Raw genomic sequence first — 21,883 nt, forward strand, 5'->3', positions numbered from 1 at the left:
TCATGAACCAATAACCTCACGTGGGGACCATCCACCCTACCCAGAATGGGAATCCTTACATCATAGTGATATGATACGAGGATTATCTGCTTCCACGCGGACAACTCTAAACATGATGACTGTGTTGGTGCTGCTGTTTAGCAGGGAAAAGGGGATTCTTTGGATCAGATATGCAATGATGTCTTAAAGATGAGATTCTTATCTTTAATATGACACCAGCAGCATGTTTCTAGGTGCTATAGAACTGATAATAGGTAGGTTTTTTTCTTAAAGAGAACCCGTCATGCAAAATAACCCCCCTAAACTAAATATATTTTCATAAACTGCCATTAGAGAGCATTGCATCTATCCCTTCATTGTCCCTCTACATGCCTGTAAACCTAAGCAATGAGGTCCTAAAGCTGTATGCAAATGACCTGTGAAATGTCCAATGAAGCATTAGCATATTCAAGCTGTCCACTCTATTCATGAGTGGGAGGCACAGCCACACCCCCAGTGCTTGACTGACAGCCTGTATAATGATGTGAGGCTGTATAATGATGTGCTTCCTGGTGCTGGTGGCCACGCCCCCTGCAGCCTGTGTGTGCATGTGTGTGTGTATATAGGAGAGATACAGCAGCTCCAGGCAGCCATGTTACAGCAGAACATGTCAGATTCATGTGTAGCTGATGTCTGTGTCTCTCACCTGTATATTAGGAGGATGCAGCATGTCAGCAGGTACAGCACTCATACTAGCCATGTGTATAGCAGAACATGTCAGATTCATGTGTAGCTGATGTCTATGTCTCTCACCTGTATATTAGGAGGATGCAGCATGTCAGAAGATGCAGCACACACACTAGCCATGCTTTACTATACACTCACCGGCCACTTTATTAGGTACACCTGTCCAACTGCTCGTTAACACTTAATTTCTAATCAGCCAATCACATGGCGGCAACTCAGTGCATTTAGGCATGTAGACATGGTCAAGACAATCTCCTGCAGTTCAAACCGAGCATCAGTATGGGGAAGAAAGGTGATTTGATGCCTTTGAACGTGGCATGGTTGTTGGTGCCAGAAGGGCTGGTCTGAGTATTTCAGAAACTGCTGATCTACTGGGATTTTCACGCACAACCATCTCTAGGGTTTACAGAGAATGGTCCGAAAAAGAAAAAACATCCAGTGAGCGGCAGTTCTGTGGGCGGAAATGCCTTGTTGGTGCCAGAAGTCAGAGGAGAATGGGCAGACTGGTTTGAGCTGATAGAAAGGCAACAGTGACTCAAATCGCCACCCGTTACAACCAAGGTAGACAGAAGAGCATCTCTGAACGCACAGTACGTCGAACTTTGAGGCAGATGGGCTACAGCAGCAGAAGACCACACCGGGTGCCACTCCTTTCAGCTAAGAACAGGAAACTGAGGCTACAATTTGCACAAGCTCATCGAAATTGGACAGTAGAAGATTGGAAAAACGTTGCCTGGTCTGATGAGTCTCGATTTCTGTTGCGACATTCGGATGGTAGGGTCAGAATTTGGCGTCAACAACATGAAAGCATGGATCCATCCTGCCTTGTATCAACGGTTCAGGCTGGTGGTGGTGGTGTCATGGTGTGGGGAATATTTTCTTGGCACTCTTTGGGCCCCTTGGTACAACGCCACAGCCTACCTGAGTATTGTTGCTGACCATGTCCATCCCTTTATGACCACAATGTACCCTGTAACATCTGATGGCTACTTTCAGCAGGATAATGCGCCATGTCATAAAGCTGGAATCATCTCAGACTGGTTTCTTGAACATGACAATGAGGTCACTGGACTCAAATGGCCTCCACAGTCACCAGATCTCAATCCAATAGAACATCTTTGGGATGTGGTGGAACGGGAGATTCGCATCATGGATGTGCAGCCGACAAATCTGCGGCAACTGTGTGATGCCATCATGTCAATATGGACCAAAATCTCTGAGGAGCTTCCAGCACCTTGTTGAATCTATGCCACGAAGAATTGAGGCAGTTCTGAAGGCAAAAGGGGGTCCAACCCGTTACTAGCATGGTGTACCTAATAAAGTGGCTGGTGAGTGTACATTTCACACAGACATGAGCAGGGGGAGGAGAGGGGAGGGGTAACAGGTGTGACATCACTGCCTCTGACCATGTGACCAGCCTCATTTACATGATAAAGAATAGATGATTTTACAATGAATAATGTATGAAATAACTAGATAAAGGCTGGGATGGGATCCTTGTGAGCTGCTCCAACAGGTAGAGGTGACAAGACTAGTGGCAGAGACCTGATGACAGGTGTCATTTAAAGGTAAACAGGTGAGTAGATTAATAGAGGAAAATCTGGCGACCGGTTCCCTTTAACCCCTTAACATAGTATGACATACATGTACGTCATAATGTTGTTAAGGGTGTATGCAAAGGGCTCAAGGGCTGAGCCTTCTTCATATAACAAGGGCATTGGTCGCATTATGCCAACAATTACCACCAAAAGCAGGTAAATACCTAAATCTTAGAAAAAAAAAAAGTAATCCTGAGAAAGGATATAAAAATTAAATAAACAAATACAATCATAAACATGTCTGATATTGCCACCTCCCAAAAGTTCAGATCCACCAAAATATAAAAACTTAATCCTGTGGTTGAATCTGTAACAGAAAATCGCGCCCAAATGTCCAAAACACCATTTTTTTTCCACTTTGCAACACATAAATGTAATAAAAATTGATCATAAGGTCGTACAGTCCCCAAAATTTTAGCAATGAAAACCTCATTGTGTCCTGCAAAATCCCCTTTCACAGGTTGTGTGAAAAAGTTATTGGTGCCTGAAAAGGTTTTGTACAAAAGGTTTTAATTTTTTTAAAGGGCATCTACCACCAGGATGGAGGTTTGTATGCAAATGAGCCTGAGGGGCTCCATAGTTGTTAATGGAGCCCCTCAGGCTCATTTGCATACACACCTTCATCCTGGTGGTAGATGCCCTTTAAAACTTATATAAAATTAGTTTTCTTACGATTGTACCGCCCCAAGGAATAAAGTAGAGGCGTCATTTGTTGTGCACAATGAAAGACGTAAAAACTGTGTCCACAAGAAAATGGCGCAAATGCGTTTTTTCCCCCTATAATTTAATTGCTTTTGGATCTTTTTTTCCAGCTCCCAAATAACCGGCAAAAATATGAAACGCCGGCACTAGGAAATACAGATTCTTAGGCAAAAAACAAGCCCCCATAAGGCTTTGTAAACGAAAAAATAAACGTTACGGAATTTTAAAAATGGGGAATGAAATACAAAATCACAGAAAACTATGTCCCGGTACGTCAAGGTTTATGCCAGTATTTACTCCACGTCTGAACACAGGTCTATGGAACAGAATTCACAGGATTTGTATCAGTAGATCCATTCAGCGATTTCATTGTAAATGTTAATTTATTACAACCTGTATGTTACACATTGTTTTCATAATTTAGTTTTTTTTTTTTTCATTTTAATTAAGATTAAATCCCTTTAAATGAACCATAATTAGCGTCCTGGTGAGGAGCAGCATCGCATAAAATAGTCACTTTCCCTTTAACAAGGTCGTCCCATAGATCCATAAAATGTTATTAAGACTAAATATCCCTTGTGACCTCAGAGGTCAATATCCCAACATATATTAAAAAAAAAAATATTTATAACTAACTTTGTTATAAAACGTCCATAATTAAGTTAAAGAAATTGCTTAAGTTTTTCGAACTGGAGGCTCCAGCGAATGTGACAGTGAACGGGTTAAAAGTCTAGTAAAGGGAGGTGATGTCTTTTAGGCTGGAACCATGGAAATTGCCCGATCCTCCCTGGGGGTGGAGCTATATCTCCCAATCCTCCCTGGGGGTGGAGTTATATATATCCCGATCCTCCCTGGGGGTGGAGCTATATCTCCCAATCCTCCCTGGGGGTGGAGTTATATAATCCCGATCCTCCCTGGAGGTGGAGTTATATAATCTCGATCCTCCCTGGGGGTGGAGTTATATAATCTCGATCCTCCCTGGGGGTGGAGTTATATATGCCGATCCTTTCAGGAGGTGGAGCTATGGCAGCAGCGGATCACTTTCTTCCACTATAGTGTCTCTTGATCCTTTAGCACCAAATATAAAGAACTGGGAGATTATCTGCTCAGATGTTAAGAAATAAAGAATGAAAATTTGATACATTTTTCATAGAACTTTAGAAAAAATTAGAACTTTTGCTATTTCAATTAGATCCACTAGATGGCGCTCTTTGTGCTGCTCTTATATAGATCGCCCTCTAGTGGCAGAGAGAGGAACGTGTTTGGGAAGATAAAGGAAAGATATGGTACAGCAGTGGTCACCAAACTTTAGGTATGTAGCAACCCAGGTAAGTGCCCCCTGCAGATAGAACAAAGGATACAATAACATCCAGACTCATGACCCCCAGACTCCCGATCAGCCAAGGCAGGTGGTGCTCGATGTAGTCGGCCTCGGACTGGCCCTGGTCCGGATTCTTCAGGAGAATGCTGAGACCGTACGTCAGGTTACCCAAAATGACCATGAAGAAGAGGGACAACGCAAGACCCTCCGTGGATCTTCTCCGAAACTACACAAAGACAGATAGAAGAGGAGTCTCTGATTACATCAGTATAAGGATCATTGCCGCCCAATGAAAAGTTCTGAAACTTGACTTATTACTAAAATGTGCAATCTCTGCTTGCTGTCAGTGAGTGGAGATAATCTTGTTTACATTCAGAGGCTGCAACCTGTCCTGCTCTTATACTTATTACACTGTAACAAACCCTCAGTTGTGTCCTCTGTGAGATAAGAAGCACCAATAGTTCCCTTGTGACAATGTATCAGTGCAGGTAAAATGTACAGAACTGGAGTTCTCATGACTTGATACAATTATAACAAACCCTCTGCAGTGAGCAGTCACAGCCATTTGAATTTGTTTCCTGTTTTTAATTTTTCCCATAGTAACAAGAAAATTCCTATTTACTGCCAGCAAGCAGAGGTCTTGAAAACAGAAGTTAGTATAACCTATAATTATTAACTTTAATCTATGGAATCCACAAGAAGGATTCTCTTGGACTATAAATGTATAGTCCCCCCCATCTTCTTACATTAGTGACGATCTGAGGAAGCCGGGAGCAGAGGTAGAACATGGAGGAGACTGATCCGATCGCACATCCGATGATTTCCTGGGTGGTAAAAGGCTGAAATATACAAGTATCAATACGATCACCCCTTTAACTTTGTGAGGGTCCAACACGAAGGAAGTCAGAAGCAACAATAAACAGCTCTTGTCACCACGTGGTGGCCGGGTCAGGTAACTGCAGCTTTGTGTCAATTCAAATAAATGGGAGCAGAGCTGCAGTAACATAACCTGACCACTAAGCAGAGGACAGAACTGTCCTATCACCAGAGGCTGAATTATGTGACCAGTGGGGTCCAGACCTGCACCCATCTGACGCATATGTATTTGGTGGAAAGCCCCTTTAAGTATCTTGCTTTTATCCAGCACTCACCTCGCTGTCGTCGGTGGAGAGCAGATGTCTGGTTCTGACTACGGTGGAGACGTCTGCCGCGGCCGGACCTGAACTCCTCAGCACCGGCAGCAGAGCGACAGAACCAAAGAGAGCGAATCCACAGACTGCGTTTATACTGAGAGTCGCTGCGCATGGAGGAAGGACAAACATGGTAATCGCATCATCATCATCATCACTGCCTAGGGGGGAGACTTCCCCTTTAAACATGTAGCACCCATATTACTCACCTCTGGACCCCTGGTTCCGGTACTTGTAGTACACATAGAGAGCGCACATGAAGAGGTCCGCCAGCACGTAATACACTGCAGTGTACGTCTATGGAAGAGAGGTGACACGGGTGACGTCAGGGGTCACACAGTTATATATGACAAGAAATGAGACACAGGTAACACTGTGGATAGGTCAGGGGTCACAGAGTTACATATGAGAGAAAAGGGTGATATAGGGGATAGGTCATGGGGTCACAGAGTTACATATGAGAGAAAAGGGTGATATAGGGGATAGGTCATGGGGTCACAGAGTTACATATGAGAGAAAAGGGTGATATAGGGGATAGGTCAGGGGTCACAGAGTTACATATGAGAGAAAAGGGTGATATAGGGGATAGGTCATGGGGTCACAGAGTTACATATGAGAGAAAAGGGTGATATAGGGGATAGGTCAGGGGTCACAGAGTTACATATGAGAGAAAAGGGTGATATAGGGGATAGGTCATGGGGTCACAGTTACATATGAGAGAAAAGGGTGATATAGGGGATAGGTCAGGGGTCACAGAGTTACATATGAGAGAAAAGGGTGATATAGGGGATAGGTCAGGGGTCACAGAGTTACATATGAGAGAAAAGGGTGATATAGGGGATAGGTCAGGGGTCACAGAGTTACATATGAGAGAAAAGGGTGATATAGGGGATAGGTCATGGGGTCACAGAGTTACATATGGGAAGAAGGGATATATCACACAATGACAAAGTTACAATTGAGAAGAGAGGACACATGTGACTCAGGGGAAAGGTCAGGGGTGGCACGGGTGAAGAAGAGAGGAAACATGGGTGACGCAGGGGAAAAGTCATGGGTGACACAGTTACATATGGGAAGAGGGGACATATTACGCAATTACAAAGTTACAAATGAGCAGAGAGGATACACAGGTGACACGGGAAAGGTCAAGGGTGACACGGTTACATATGATGAGGAGACATGAGCAGACATTACCTGTATGGGCAGCTGATGGGACAGAAAAGCCCCCACAAAGTTACAGGAGTCTCCCGCCAGCCACCCCATCAGGAACCAGATGGACAGCGCCTGGTCCATGTTCCCCGTCTTACAGGATTTGTAATATTGTCTGAAAAAAGAATCAGATACTGAGTGACAATGGGGTGGGGACCGGTTCACCCATCTTTCCACAGACCCTGAATGACATAAATTTGTACAGGATTTAGGGAGACAAACAGGATCTGTGAGTAGTAATACGGGTCCGGTCACTTCTGGATCTATGTAATTTATGTGTAGGACTCACAAGCAGCTGGACCAGTATTTCCCCCCTCCCCCCGCAATCTACATCCTACAAGACGGGCGAGTCCCTTTTATCATCACAATACAGAAGCAGCAGGGGGCCACACAGACCCAGAGGATTTCCCCTTATTCATTAGCATTGCCATTGAGTGTCAGTCTGCACTGTGGCACTGGTATTGTATTCCTGCACATGAGATTAGCATCCTGCAGCCTCGGCATCTTGGAGAAGTCGTGTCACGGGTCAGTGTGTGTGCAGGACGCGTCTGTGGTCTGACAATCGTCACCTCAGCACATGAGTCAGGCATGTCGTCAGCACAAACCCCGCATCCTCCGCACGTGGGGGAAGAGCTGACCCCCGGGAGAGGGAAGATGTACTCACGGGAAGGAAGCAGCCACAAAACACAAGATGGAGAAGAGGCCCAGGATGACGCTGGCGAGGTCCCAGCCGTCTGCCGCGCACTCATTGAACACGTTCCACACCCAGGCCGTGCCATTGGCGCAGTCCGAAAAGTTCTTGGGTGGAGAAGGGCTCCCCACACTGAACATGCTGCACCCCTAAAATAAAATAGATAGTAAATGTAATACAGCTCAGAACTTATCCTCCAATCGCATCCAAAGCTGCGGTTACAATTGAGCTACTTTCCCTCTAAATCCCAGTGTCTCACCGAGTAATTTTTTTGGGAAAAACCTGAGAACTGAATGTGATTATGTGACTGCACACGGCACTAGCAGAAATGTGAATGCAGTTTTATCTGTGACTGGAGCAGGTGACACTGGGATAGGTCAGGGGTCACACAGTTACATATGAGCAGAGAGGAGACATGGGTGACACGGGACAGATCATAGGGCGACACAGTTACATATGTGTAAATGTAATACAGCTCAGTAAAATCATAACTTATCCTCCAATCACAGCCAAAGCTGCGGTTATAATTGAGCTACTTTCCCTCTAAATCCCAGTGTCTCACCCAGAGTAATTTTTTTGGGAAAAACCTGAGAACTGAATGTGATTATATGACTGCACACGACACTAGCAGAAATGCAATTGCAGCTTTATCTGTGACTGGAGCAGGTAATATGCGCTGGGTAATACGTGAGGAATGTCGCCGATGTTATCATGTGTAGTGAGAATTCCGAGAAGATGGAAGGGATCCGCGGAAACTCGTTCTTCCCGTTCACACCATCATGTCACCTCCAAAATTAATAACCAGAAAAATGAAGCAGCTATGATCGACCTCTGCCCCTCCCTGAACGGAATAACAAGTATCTACCCCTATCTAGGTACCACATGTGGATATTCAGGATCACAGGATGTGGGCACATACATACAGCCGATCCATATGTACATTGTACATCAGAACCTCCCCCTGGACCGTACCGGGCCCCAGTCATCCCCAGCGAGAGGGATACACAAAAACACATCAACTAAACCCCGGCTACACGTACGTGTTCACACCTGACCTCTGCCCCCAGGCGTCACCTGATGTGTGATCTGACAGCTGTTCTGTACAGGACATCCTGCAGGATCTACTCCCCCTCCCCCAAATATCCACATAACAAGCAGAAACAATGTATGGACCCATCATATACATTGTAGCACAGAGACCCCCGGACACATCATATACACATACATTACATCCCAGAGACCCCCGGACACATCATATACACATACATTACATCCCAGAGACCCCCGGGCACATCATATACACATACATTACATCCCAGAGACCCCCGGGCACATCATATACACATACATTACATCCCAGAGACCCCCGGGCACATCATATACACATACATTACATCCCAGAGACCCCCGGGCACATCATATACACATACATTACATCCCAGAGACCCCCGGGCACATCATATACACATACATTACATCCCAGAGACCCCCGGGCACATCATATACACATACATTACATCCCAGAGACCCCCGGGCACATCATATACACATACATTACATCCCAGAGACCCCCGGGCACATCATATACACATACATTACATCCCAGAGACCCCCGGGCACATCATATACACATACATTACATCCCAGAGACCCCCGGGCACATCATATACACATACATTACATCCCAGAGACCCCCGGGCACATCATATACACATACATTACATCCCAGAGACCCCCGGGCACATCATATACACATACATTACATCCCAGAGACCCCCGGGCACATCATATACACATACATTACATCCCAGAGACCCCCGGGCACATCATATACACATACATTACATCCCAGAGACCCCCGGGCACATCATATACACATACATTACATCCCAGAGACCCCCGGGCACATCATATACACATACATTACATCCCAGAGACCCCCGGGCACATCATATACACATACATTACATCCCAGAGACCCCCGGGCACATCATATACACATACATTACATCCCAGAGACCCCCGGGCACATCATATACACATACATTACATCACATAGACCCCCGGGCACATCATATACACATACATTGTATCCCAGAGACCCCCGGACACATCATATACACATACATTGTATCCCAGAGACCCCCGGACACATCATATACACATACATTATACCACAGAGACCCCCGGGCACATCATATACACATACATTATATCCCAGAGACCCCCGGACACATCATATACACATACATTACATCCCAGAGACCCCCAGACACATCATATACACATACATTATATGCCAGAGACCCACGGACACATCATATACACATACATTACATCACATAGACCCCCGGGCACATCATATACACATACATTACATCCCAGAGACCCCCAGACACATCATATACACATACATTACATCCCAGAGACCCCCGGACACATCATATACACATACATTACATCACATAGACCCCCGGGCACATCATATACACATACATTACATCCCAGAGACCCCCGGACATATCATATACACATACATTATATGCCAGAGACCCCCGGGCACATCATATACACATACATGATATGCCAGAGACCCCCGGGAACATCATATACACATACATTACATCCCAGAGACCCCCGGACACATCGTATACACATACACCCCCGGGTGAGCGCCCCCTCTCCTGTCCGGGGGTCCCGGGTGAGCGCCCCCTCTCCTGTACTCACAGCTCCGCTCCGCACTGCCGCCTCCTCCTGCTGTCTGCTCCAGCACAACAATCCCTGCCCTCACATCACATGACCCGCAGTCACATGACACTCCCCGGATTCACTTCCGCCAGTAGCTGTGATTCCATTGTATGTGCTGCCCCCTGCTGTAATACTGAGGGACGTGCAAGTCACACTGAGCCCTGTATAATGGAGGAGGAGGAGGCTGTACACCTGTATAATGGAGGAGGAGGGGGCTGTGCACCTGCATAATGGAGGGGGAGGGGCCTGTGCATCTGCATAATGAAGGAGGTGGAGGCTGTGCACCTGTATAATGGAGGAGGGGGTGGGGGCTGTACACCTGTATAATGGAGGAGGAGGGGGCTGTGCACCTGCATAATGGAGGGGGAGGGGCCTGTGCACCTGCATAATGAAGGAGGTGGAGGCTGTGCACCTGTATAATGGAGGAGGAGGGGACTGTACACCTGTATAATGGAGGAGGAGGGGGCTGTACACCTGTATAATGGAGGAGGAGGGGGCTGTGCACCTGTATAATGGAGGAGGAGGGGGCTGTACACCTGTATAATGGAGGAGGAGGGGGCTGTACACCTGTATAATGGAGGAGGAGGGGGCTGTGCACCTGTATAATGGAGGAGGAGGGGGCTGTACACCTGTATAATGGAGGAGGAGGGGGCTGTGCACCTGTATAATGGAGGAGGGGGAGGCTGTACACCTGTATAATGGAGGAGGAGGGGGCTGTACACCTGTATAATGGAGGAGGAGGGGGCTGTGCACCTGTATAATGGAGGAGGAGGGGGCTGTGCACCTGTATAATGGAGGAGGAGGGGGCTGTGCACCTGTATAATGGAGGAGGGGGAGGCTGTACACCTGTATAATGGAGGAGGAGGGGACTGTACACCTGTATAATGGAGGAGGAGGAGGCTGTTCACCTTTATAACGGAGGAGGAGGGGGCTGTGCACCTGTATAATGGAGGAGGGGGAGGCTGTACACCTGTATAATAGAGGAGGAGGGGACTGTACACCTGTATAATGGAGGAGGAGGAGGCTGTTCACCTTTATAACGGAGGAGGAGGCTGCGCACCTGTATAATGGAGGAGGAAGGGGCTGTACACCTGTATAATGGAGGAGGAGGCTGCGCACCTGTACAATGGAGGAGGGACTGTGCACCTGTATAATGGAGAAGGAGGGGGCTGTGCACCTGTATAATGGAGGAGGAGGCTGTGCACCTGTATAATGGAGGAGGAGGCTGTGCACCTGTATAATGGAGGAGGAGGGGCTGTGCACCTGTATAATGGAGGAGGAGGGGGCTTTGCACCTGTATAATGGAGGAGGGTGGCGGCTGTGCACCTGTATAATGGAGGAGGAGGGGACTGTAAACCTGCATAATGGAGGAGGAGGCTGTGCACCTGTATAATGGAGGAGGGGGGGCTGTGCACCTGTATAATTAAGGAGGAGGCTGTACACCTGTATAATGGAGAAGGAGGAGCTGTGCACCTGTATTCTTGAGGAGGGGGAGGCTGTGCACCTGTATAATGGAGGAGGATGTACACCTGTATAATGGAGGAGGAGGGGGCTGTACACCTGTATAATGGAGGAGGAGGGGGCTGTACACCTGTATAATGGAGGAGGGGGAGGCTGTGCACCTGTATAATGGAGGAGGGGGAGGCTGTACACCTGTATAATGGAGGAGGAGGGGACTGTACACCTGTATAATGGAGGAGGAGGAGGCTGTTCACCTTTATAACGGAGGAGGAGGGGGCTGTACACCTGTATAATGGAGGAGGAGGGGGCTTTGCACCTGTACAATGGAGGAGGGTGGCGGCTGTGCACCTGTATAATGGAGGAGGAGGGGACTGTAAACCTGCATAATGGAGGAGGGGGAGGCTGTGCACCTGTATAATTAAGGAGGAGGCTGTACACCTGTATAATGGAGAAGGAGGAGCTGTGCACCTGTATTCTTGAGGAGGAAGAGGCTGTGCACCTGTATAATCGAGGAGGATGTACACCTGTATAATGGAGGAGGAGGCTGCACACCGGTACAATGGAGGAGGGACTGTGCACCTGTATAATGGAGGAGGAAGGGGCTGTGCACCTGTATAATGGAGGAGGAGGAGGCTGTGCACCTGTATAATGGAGGAGGAGGGTCTGTGCACCTGTATAATGGAGGAGGGGGCTGTGCACCTGTATAATGGAGGAGGGGGAGGTTGTGCACCTTTATAATGGAGGTGGGGGAGGCTGTACACCTGTATAATGGAGGAAGAGGGGGCTGTACACCTGTATAATGGAGGAGGAGGGGGCTGTACACCTGTATAATGGAGGAGGAGGGGGCTGTACACCTGTATAATGGAGGAGGGGGAGGCTGTGCACCTGTATAATGGAGGAGGGGGAGGCTGTACACCTGTATAATGGAGGAGGGGGCTGTGCACCTGCATAATAGGGGAGGGGGAGGTTGTGCACGTGTATAATGGAGGAGGGGAGGCTGTGCACCTGTATAATGGAGGAGGGGGCGGCTGTGCACCTGTATAATGGAGGAGGAGGGGACTGTAACCCTGCATAATGGAGGAGGAGGCTGTGCACCTGTATAATGGAGGAGGGGGAGGCTGTGCACCTGTATAATTGAGGAGGAGGGGACTGTAACCCTGCATAATTGAGGAGGAGGCTGTACACCTGTATAATAGAGAAGGAGGAGCTGTCCACCTGTATTCTTGAGGAGGGGGAGGCTGTGCACCTGTATAATGGAGGAGGATGTACACCTGTATAATGGAGGAGGAGGCTGCGCACCTGTACAATGGAGGAGGGACTGTGCATCTGTATAATGGAGGAGGAAGGGGCTGTGCACCTGTATAATGGAGGAGGGGGAGGCTGTGCACCTGTATAATGGAGGAGGAGGGGCTGTGCACCTGTATAATGGAGGAGGGGGCTGTGCACCTGTATAATGGAGGAGGGGGCTGTGCACCTGTATAATGGAGGAGGGGGAGGTTGTGCACCTTTATAATGGAGGTGGGGGAGGCTGTACACCTGTATAATGGAGGAAGAGGGGGCTGTACACCTGTATAATGGAGGAGGAGGGGGCTGTACACCTGTATAATGGAGGAGGAGGGGGCTGTACACCTGTATAATGGAGGAGGAGGGGGCTGTACACCTGTATAATGGAGGAGGGGGAGGCTGTGCACCTGTATAATGGAGGAGGGGGAGGCTGTACACCTGTATAATGGAGGAGGAGGAGGCTGTACACCTGTATAATGGAGGAGGAGGGGCTGTGCACCTGTATAATGGAGGAGGAGGGGGCTGTACACCTGTATAATGGAGGAGGGGGAGGCTGTACACCTGTATAATGGAGGAGGGGGAGGCTGTACACCTGTATAATGGAGGAGGAGGGGGCTGTACACCTGTATAATGGAGGAGGAGGGGCTGTGCACCTGTATAATGGAGGAGGAGGGGGCTGTACACCTGTATAATGGAGGAGGGGGAGGCTGTGCACCTGTATAATGGAGGAGGGGGAGGCTGTACACCTGTATAATGGAGGAGGGGGCTGTGCACCTGCATAATAGGGGAGGGGGAGGTTGTGCACGTGTATAATGGAGGAGGGGAGGCTGTGCACCTGTATAATGGAGGAGGAGGAGGCTGTGCACCTGTATAATGGAGGTGGAGGAGGCTATGCACCTGTATAATGGAGGAGGAGGAGGCTGTGCACCTGTATAATGGAGGAGGGGGCGGCTGTGCACCTGTATAATGGAGGAGGAGGGGACTGTAACCCTGCATAATGGAGGAGGAGGCTGTGCACCTGTATAATGGAGGAGGGGGAGGCTGTGCACCTGTATAATTGAGGAGGAGGCTGTACACCTGTATAATGGAGGAGTAGCTGTGCACCTATATTCTTGAGGAGGGGGAGGCTGTGCACCTTTATAATGGAGGTGGGGGAGGCTGTACACATGTATAATGGAGGAGGAGGGGGCTGTGCACCTGTATAATGGAGGAGGAGGGGGCTGTACACCTGTATAATGGAGGAGGAGGGGGCTGTACACCTGTATAATGGAGGAGGGGGAGGCTGTGCACCTGTATAATGGAGGAGGGGGAGGCTGTACATCTGTATAATGGGGGAGGGGGCTGTGCACCTGCATAATAGGGGAGGGGGAGGTTGTGCACGTGTATAATGGAGGAGGGGAGGCTGTGCACCTGTATAATGGAGGAGGAGGAGGCTATGCACCTGTATAATGGAGGAGGAGGAGGCTGTGCACCTGTATAATGGAGGAGGGGGCGGCTGTGCACCTGTATAATGGAGGAGGAGGGGACTGTAACCCTGCATAATGGAGGAGGAGGCTGTGCACCTGTATAATGGAGGAGGGGGAGGCTGTGCACCTGTATAATTGAGGAGGAGGCTGTACACCTGTATAATGGAGGAGTAGCTGTGCACCTATATTCTTGAGGAGGGGGAGGCTGTACACCTGTATAATGGAGGAGGATGTACACCTGTATAATGGTGGAGGAGGCTGTGCACCTGTACAATGGAGGAGGGACTGTGCACCTGTATAATGGAGGAGGAGGGGGCTGTGCACCTGTATAATGGAGGAGGAGGAGGCTGTGCACCTGTATAATGGAGGAGGAGGGGCTGTGCACCTGTATAATGGAGGAGGAGACTGTGCACCTGTATAATGGAGGAGGGGGAGGCTGTGCACCTGTATAATTGAGGAGGAGGCTGTACACCTGTATAATGGAGAAGGAGTAGCTGTGCACCTATATTCTTGAGGAGGGGGAGGCTGTACACCTGTATAATGGAGGAGGATGTACACCTGTATAATGGAGGAGGAGGCTGCGCACCTGTATAATGGAGGAGGATGTACACCTGTATAATGGAGGAGGAGGCTGCGCACCTGTATAATGGAGGAGGATGTACACCTGTATAATGGAGGAGGAGGCTGCGCACCTGTATAATGGAGGAGGAGGAGGATGTACACCTGTATAATGGAGGAGGAGGCTGCGCACCTGTATAATGGAGGAGGATGTACACCTGTATAATGGAGGAGGAGGCTGCGCACCTGTATAATGGAGGAGGATGTACACCTGTATAATGGAGGAGGAGGCTGCGCACCTGTACAATGGAATAGGGACTGTGCACCTGTATAATGGAGGAGGAGGGGGCTGTGCACCTGTATAATGGAGGAGGAGGCTGTGCACCTGTATAATGGAGGAGGAGGGGCTGTGCACCTGTATAATGGAGGAGGAGGAGGCTGTGCACCTGTATAATGGAGGAGGGGGAGGCTGTGCACCTGTATAATGGAGGAGGAGGGGCTGTGCACCTGTATAATGGAGGAGGAGACTGTGCACCTGTATAATGGAGGAGGGGGAGGCTGTGCACCTGTATAATTGAGGAGGAGGCTGTACACCTGTATAATGGAGAAGGAGTAGCTGTGCACCTATATTCTTGAGGAGGGGGAGGCTGTACACCTGTATAATGGAGGAGGATGTACACCTGTATAATGGAGGAGGAGGCTGCGCACCTGTATAATGGAGGAGGATGTACACCTGTATAATGGAGGAGGAGGCTGCGCACCTGTATAATGGAGGAGGATGTACACCTGTATAATGGAGGAGGAGGCTGCGCACCTGTATAATGGAGGAGGAGGAGGATGTACACCTGTATAATGGAGGAGGAGGCTGCGCACCTGTATAATGGAGGAGGATGTACACCTGTATAATGGAGGAGGAGGCTGCGCACCTGTATAATGGAGGAGGATGTACACCTGTATAATGGAGGAGGAGACTGTGCACCTGTATAATGGAGGAGGGGGAGGCTGTGCACCTGTATAATTGAGGAGGAGGCTGTACACCTGTATAATGGAGAAGGAGTAGCTGTGCACCTATATTCTTGAGGAGGGGGAGGCTGTACACCTGTATAATGGAGGAGGATGTACACCTGTATAATGGAGGAGGAGGCTGCGCACCTGTATAATGGAGGAGGATGTACACCTGTATAATGGAGGAGGAGGCTGCGCACCTGTATAATGGAGGAGGATGTACACCTGTATAATGGAGGAGGAGGCTGCGCACCTGTATAATGGAGGAGGAGGAGGATGTACACCTGTATAATGGAGGAGGAGGCTGCGCACCTGTATAATGGAGGAGGATGTACACCTGTATAATGGAGGAGGAGGCTGCGCACCTGTATAATGGAGGAGGATGTACACCTGTATAATGGAGGAGGAGGCTGCGCACCTGTACAATGGAATAGGGACTGTGCACCTGTATAATGGAGGAGGAGGGGGCTGTGCACCTGTATAATGGAGGAGGAGGCTGTGCACCTGTATAATGGAGGAGGAGGGGCTGTGCACCTGTATAATGGAGGAGGAGGAGGCTGTGCACCTGTATAATGGAGGAGGGGGAGGCTGTGCACCTGTATAATGGAGGAGGGGGAGGCTGTGCACCTGTATAATGGAGGAGGGGGAGGCTGTAACCTATATAATTTTATTGTTTTAATGTCCCCAGGGAGAGAAACATTAGGGACACAATGATTGGGGCTGATTGTTTTCTATTTTCAGTTTTCTGACTACAGCTTTGGATGTGAGTAGAGTAAATGCATAATGAACCTGTAAGATAAGTAGAGGGACATGTCATGTCAATGATTGTAATAAGTGACCAAGAACTTTTACCTATCTGAAAAGTGAAATAAAACTTTATTAACAGGTAATTTGCATATTAATTAATAAACAACCAAAGAAAATCGGGTCATGTGACTGTCAGACCAGGTGGTCTTCGCGCATGCGCGGGGCTGCCATGCTGTCAGTGTCTCTCCGGTGCGCTGCGCAGTCGGTATCGGTCGCTGTGCTCCGCTCCGCCATGTCTCGGTCTCTCCCGCTCCCGGGCACCGTCCTGGGCACCATGGAGTTCGGGCGCCGCATGGACACTGCGGGCAGCGGGGCGGCGGTGCAGGAGTTCCTCCTGCGCGGCCACAACGAGCTGGACACCGCCTTCATGTACGCGGACGGGGAGACCGAGAGGGTGCTGGGGGCGCTCGGCCTAGCTGCTGGAGGTAAAGGGGACACTTCCGGGGTCTGTGCGGGGCAAGCCTCGATCTCGATTTAGCTGTAGCCAATCAGCTATCGGTATTTGGGAGGGAGGCGCTGATTGACGGCTCAGGGATGTCATGTGATTTATCTGAGAAGAGAGGACGGCCCCCGAGGATTTGGACCCCTGGCCGAGGGCTACACAGAGAAGGAGAGGCAGGTGCTGGGGGCCTCTGAGCATTGGATCTCTAAGCTGAGGACAGACTTGAGAATGAGATCCCCGTTTGGAGGGTGTCCCCTGAGGATCAGAGCTGGGGGCCACATAGTCAGGCTACTGTTTAATTATCTTGGGCACATATTTAAGGAATAACTCCTGTCCAATATGTGGAAACTTGGGACCTGATAAGAATCCGGGTAACTACTGATTGCTCTATGGTCCCCTGTTTCCTGCAGTCCACCTGTAGAAGGGGTGGAGGTGCACACCTGGTGGTTGCCATCAGTCATTACATCCTGAGGAGCGGAGTGCTGCTGCTAAATGATAACCCACAGCCTGTGCCAGAGCTGGAGACGTGATGAATAAGTAACTTATAATTCTGTGAACTTTACACTTTTTAGAGATTAGGCACTAGTTTATCTAAACTGCAGTTTTAAAAATGCAATTTCAAGATCTCCGCTTGCTGTCAGTTAAACTGGAAAATTCCACTCTGGTGGATAGCTCTTGACGACATTGGTTACAATAGTAACAAAGCTGCAGCTGTGAATAGCAAGTGAAGGGTCCGGAATTAAAACACAGTTTTTAGATGCTGATTCCATATTTTGTCGGTTCTGGCAGTGAAGTTGGCGACTAAGGCGAATCCATGGGAAGGGAAGACGCTAAAACCGGAGAGTGTGCGTCATCAGTTGGAGACCTCGCTGCAGCGGCTGAACACGTCCAGTGTCCAACTCTTCTATCTCCATGCCCCTGACCACCAGAACCCTGTGGAGGAGACGCTGGCAGCCTGCCAGGAGCTGTACCAGGAGGTAATGCACATCCCTGTGCTTAGGCTGGTGTCCTGTCCACCATACTTTACACTGTAGCGAGTCAATGCTTGTTTTCATATCACAAAGTTACTGTGTATTTTTTTTTCTATACTGATAAAATGTAGCAAAGATTATGTAGACTGATTCCACTTGTATATGTGACAACATGGATGGATGCTTTTTATTCACCAGGAGTATGCAAAAAGTTAATAAAACATACAGATAATATGAAACCTTCTTATGTCGTGCGTTACTAGTTTTGTTATCTTCTTTTAGGGAAAGTTTAAGGAGCTGGGTCTGTCTAACTACGCGTCCTGGGAGGTGATGGAGATTTACTGCATCTGTAAACAGAAGAACTGGGTGCTGCCGACCGTCTACCAGGTGCTCTAGGGGTACAGTATGTGTACATTTTGCTCACTGTGATCATAAAAGTGAGTGCAGCTGTGGTGTATAATACAGGATGTAACTCAGGATCAGTACAGGATAAGTAATGTCATGTATGTACACAGTGACTGCACCAGCAGCAGAATAGTGAGTGCAGCTCTGGGGTATAATACAGGATGTAACTCAGGATCAGTACAGGATAAGTAATGTCATGTATGTACACAGTGACTGCACCAGCAGCAGAATAGTGAGTGCAGCTCTGGAGTATAATACAGGATGTAACTCAGGATCAGTACAGGATAAGTAATGTCATGTATGTACACAGTGACTGCACCAGCAGCAGAATAGTGAGTGCAGCTCTGGGGTATAATACAGGATGTAACTCAGGATCAGTACAGGATAAGTAATGTCATGTATGTACACAGTGACTGCACCAGCAGAATAGTGAGTGCAGCTCTGGAGTATAATACAGGATGTAACTCAGGATCAGTACAGGATAAGTAATGTCATGTATGTACACAGTGACTGCACCAGCAGCAGAATAGTGAGTGCAGCTCTGGAGTATAATACAGGATGTAACTCAGGATCAGTACAGGATAAGTAATGTCATGTATGTACACAGTGACTGCACCAGCAGCAGAATAGTGAGTGCAGCTCTGGAGTATAATACAGGATGTAACTCAGGATCAGTACAGGATAAGTAATGTCATGTATGTACACAGTGACTGCACCAGCAGCAGTATAGTGAGTGCAGCTCTGGAGTATAATACAGGATGTAGCTCAGGATCAGTACAGGATAAGTAATGCCATGTATGTACACAGTGACTGCACCAGCAGCAGAATAGTGAATGCAGCTCTGGAGTAATGTAAATGTCTGTGCAAACACAATGACTGTGTTTTAATTAAGTAATTCTGGTGCTGGGAGACTCACTTTAGCAAAAATAAATAAATGTTATTGATGTGATTATATGGTGACACTAGAATACACCTATTTCCCCTGCAGGGAATGTATAACGCCACTACCAGACAAGTAGAGACTGAGCTGTTCCCCTGCCTGCGCCAACTTGGAATTCGGTTCTATGCCTACAATCCATTGGCCGGTGAGTGTGTGGCACAATAAGTCAGTCCCCATAGGCAGCGCTCATCTACTCCGCACTGGTTTCCCACTATTTTTTGCAGAATTCACAACCCATCTTCATGCATAATGGCTTCTTCAAGACCGCCGCTGTCTTCTCTTACAGGGGGGCTGCTGACCGGCAAATACAAATATGAGGACAAGGAGAAGGAGCAGGAGCCCAGCAGATTTTTTGGAAACAATTGGGCGGAAACATACAGGAACAGGTGAGTCTAAGGGTGATGCCACAGATGGTGTTTTTAGTCATGCGTTTTCAGTCCATTAGAAAACGCATGCGTTTTTTTAGAAACTCATCCTTTTTTTGTCCGTTTTTAATTAAGATAATTTGGAAAACCGGATGAAAACGGATGCCTTTTCAAAAACGGACTGAAAAAGCATGCTTAAAGATGCCATGTGTGCCATCATTATTGGTATGTTTTTGCAGTTGTCACACTAATGGAGGGTTTCCTTTTCTTCCTCTACTCTTCAGATACTGGAAGAAGCATCACTTCCAGGCTATTGACTTGGTGCAGAGTGCGCTGCAGGAAGCGTACGGAGAGGATAGACCCAGCCTGACGTCTGCTGCTCTCCGCTGGATGTATCACCACTCCAAACTACAGGTGTGTGCACTGATCTGTACTGCACGTTTGTCTCTGATGAGGGTGCGTTCACACGTTGCATTTTGGGCTGAATTTTTTTTCGTGTGCATTAATGCATGTGCTAACAAACGTAAACAGGCAATGTTATTATTAAACACAACGTGTGAACGCGGCCTAAGGGCGCTATCCCACGTTGCGTACGCAGACGCAGACCAAACCACGCCGACTGGGGCGGTCCGCGGTCCGATCGCATTGGCGATTTCCATAGAAGCATAGAGAAACGCCGATGCGATTGGACCGCGGACCGCCCCGGTGGGCGCGGTTTGGTCTGCGTCTGCGTTTGCAAACGCAACGTGTGACCGCGCCCTAAAGGATCAGTAACAAAGCCTGATCTATCTTCTTTCAGGGCAGTCAGGGTGATGCTGTGATCCTGGGGATGTCCAGTAAGGAGCAGCTGGTGCAGAACCTGGATGGCGCCGAGGGTGGGCCGCTGCTTCCACCTGTAGTCGCCGCCTTTGATGAAGCCTGGAAATTGGTCGCCCACGACTGTCCAAACTATTTCCGTTAGAACGTTTCTGAGGATGAGTGATATCTTGTGATTTCTACTCAGGGTTGTCACCTCTCCAGATGTGTGCTGGAAGAGACATGAAACATGGCAACAAATTTTTGTAAATGATTTATTAAAAAAAAAAGTGTAATCTTGACTCTTCCTTATGGGACTAGAGGGAGATAGACTGAGTAGCAGTGTCAGAACAAGAGTCCATATGGCCCCAGGACAAAATTCCAAAATCACACTAATACACACACACCTACACACACCTACACACTCTTACACTTCTTTGGAATCATGAACATTTGTGCCGTTTTTCTGGCATGAAAGCTTGTTACAATTGACTTCATAGCAAACAATGACTATAACGAGGAGTATAAAAACCATAACCTAACACTTTTATCGCATCGGTTTTAAAAGAATTAATTACAAAGACAAAATACGCAGAAACGAGTCCACCACTGGTCAAATAACTAAATATACTTGGTAAATAAATCCCAGAAACCTGTATGGAAGGTCTAGTCCTCAGAATTTTAATTCTATTTAAACTGATGCAATTAAAGCTTATACTTATTGTTTCCTTCTGATGTGATCTATAGTTTTGGAACAATGTAATGAATTTAGTGGGGGGGAGGGGCTTTGCATCTGCGCCCCCTCTTACTTCAATTGGTGCATGTAATAATGCAGAACACTTGGTGCTCGTTCCAGAACACAAGCATTTGAGGGGAAATGCATATAGCCCCAAACCCTTGCATTTTCCAATGCAGACAAAACTTGTACTAAAACGAATCATGAACACGTGCACAAGGAGTTACTGCTTTTAGGCAAATGTGTGATGACAAGTTCCTTACAAGGCTACTTCATTTTGAAATGTAATTTAAACACAATGGGAAGGGGCTTTCACCAAAACACGTGCGATATGGAATGAGGAGAAGGGGGGGGGTCATTTATCTTAAATGACATGTACCACCAGGATGAATGACGGTATGCAAATGAACCTGAGGGGCTCCATTAAAACCTATGGAGCCTGGAGCTCCTCAGGCTCATTTGC

At 48.0% G+C, this 21,883-nt stretch overlaps 2 protein-coding genes across 4 annotated transcripts; one reads left to right on the plus strand and one right to left on the minus strand.

Moving 5' to 3' along the window:
* Positions 1-3,353: 3,353 nt before the first annotated feature.
* SLC66A1 (solute carrier family 66 member 1) lies at positions 3,354-10,311 on the minus strand. Of its 3 annotated transcripts, none has more exons than XR_011856376.1 (9): positions 10,165-10,311; positions 7,411-7,586; positions 6,732-6,861; positions 5,747-5,834; positions 5,499-5,644; positions 5,094-5,186; positions 4,388-4,573; positions 3,998-4,128; positions 3,357-3,837 (listed from the first exon to the last, which is right to left on the minus strand). XR_011856376.1 is itself a non-coding variant. In XM_072155208.1 (8 exons), the coding sequence occupies exons 2-8, from the start codon at positions 7,575-7,577 to the stop codon at positions 4,048-4,050; spliced, it is 891 nt and encodes a 296-aa protein (XP_072011309.1). In that variant the 5' UTR covers positions 7,578-7,586; positions 10,165-10,311; the 3' UTR covers positions 3,354-4,047. The 3 variants fall into 3 exon arrangements, 1 of the variants encoding a protein (XP_072011309.1); XR_011856375.1 differs by having other exon boundaries at positions 3,357-3,901; XM_072155208.1 differs by having other exon boundaries at positions 3,354-4,128.
* Positions 10,312-16,910: 6,599 nt separating this feature from the next.
* On the plus strand, positions 16,911-20,980 carry LOC140134708 (aflatoxin B1 aldehyde reductase member 2-like). The gene is made up of 7 exons (XM_072155210.1): positions 16,911-17,191; positions 17,998-18,185; positions 18,462-18,566; positions 19,573-19,669; positions 19,811-19,910; positions 20,174-20,303; positions 20,689-20,980. The coding sequence occupies exons 1-7, from the start codon at positions 16,921-16,923 to the stop codon at positions 20,848-20,850; spliced, it is 1,053 nt and encodes a 350-aa protein (XP_072011311.1). The 5' UTR covers positions 16,911-16,920; the 3' UTR covers positions 20,851-20,980.
* Positions 20,981-21,883: the final 903 nt, after the last annotated feature.

Source organism: Engystomops pustulosus, chromosome 6, assembly GCF_040894005.1.
Source record: "Engystomops pustulosus chromosome 6, aEngPut4.maternal, whole genome shotgun sequence".
In the NCBI taxonomy this organism is placed as follows: Eukaryota; Metazoa; Chordata; class Amphibia; order Anura; family Leptodactylidae; genus Engystomops; species Engystomops pustulosus.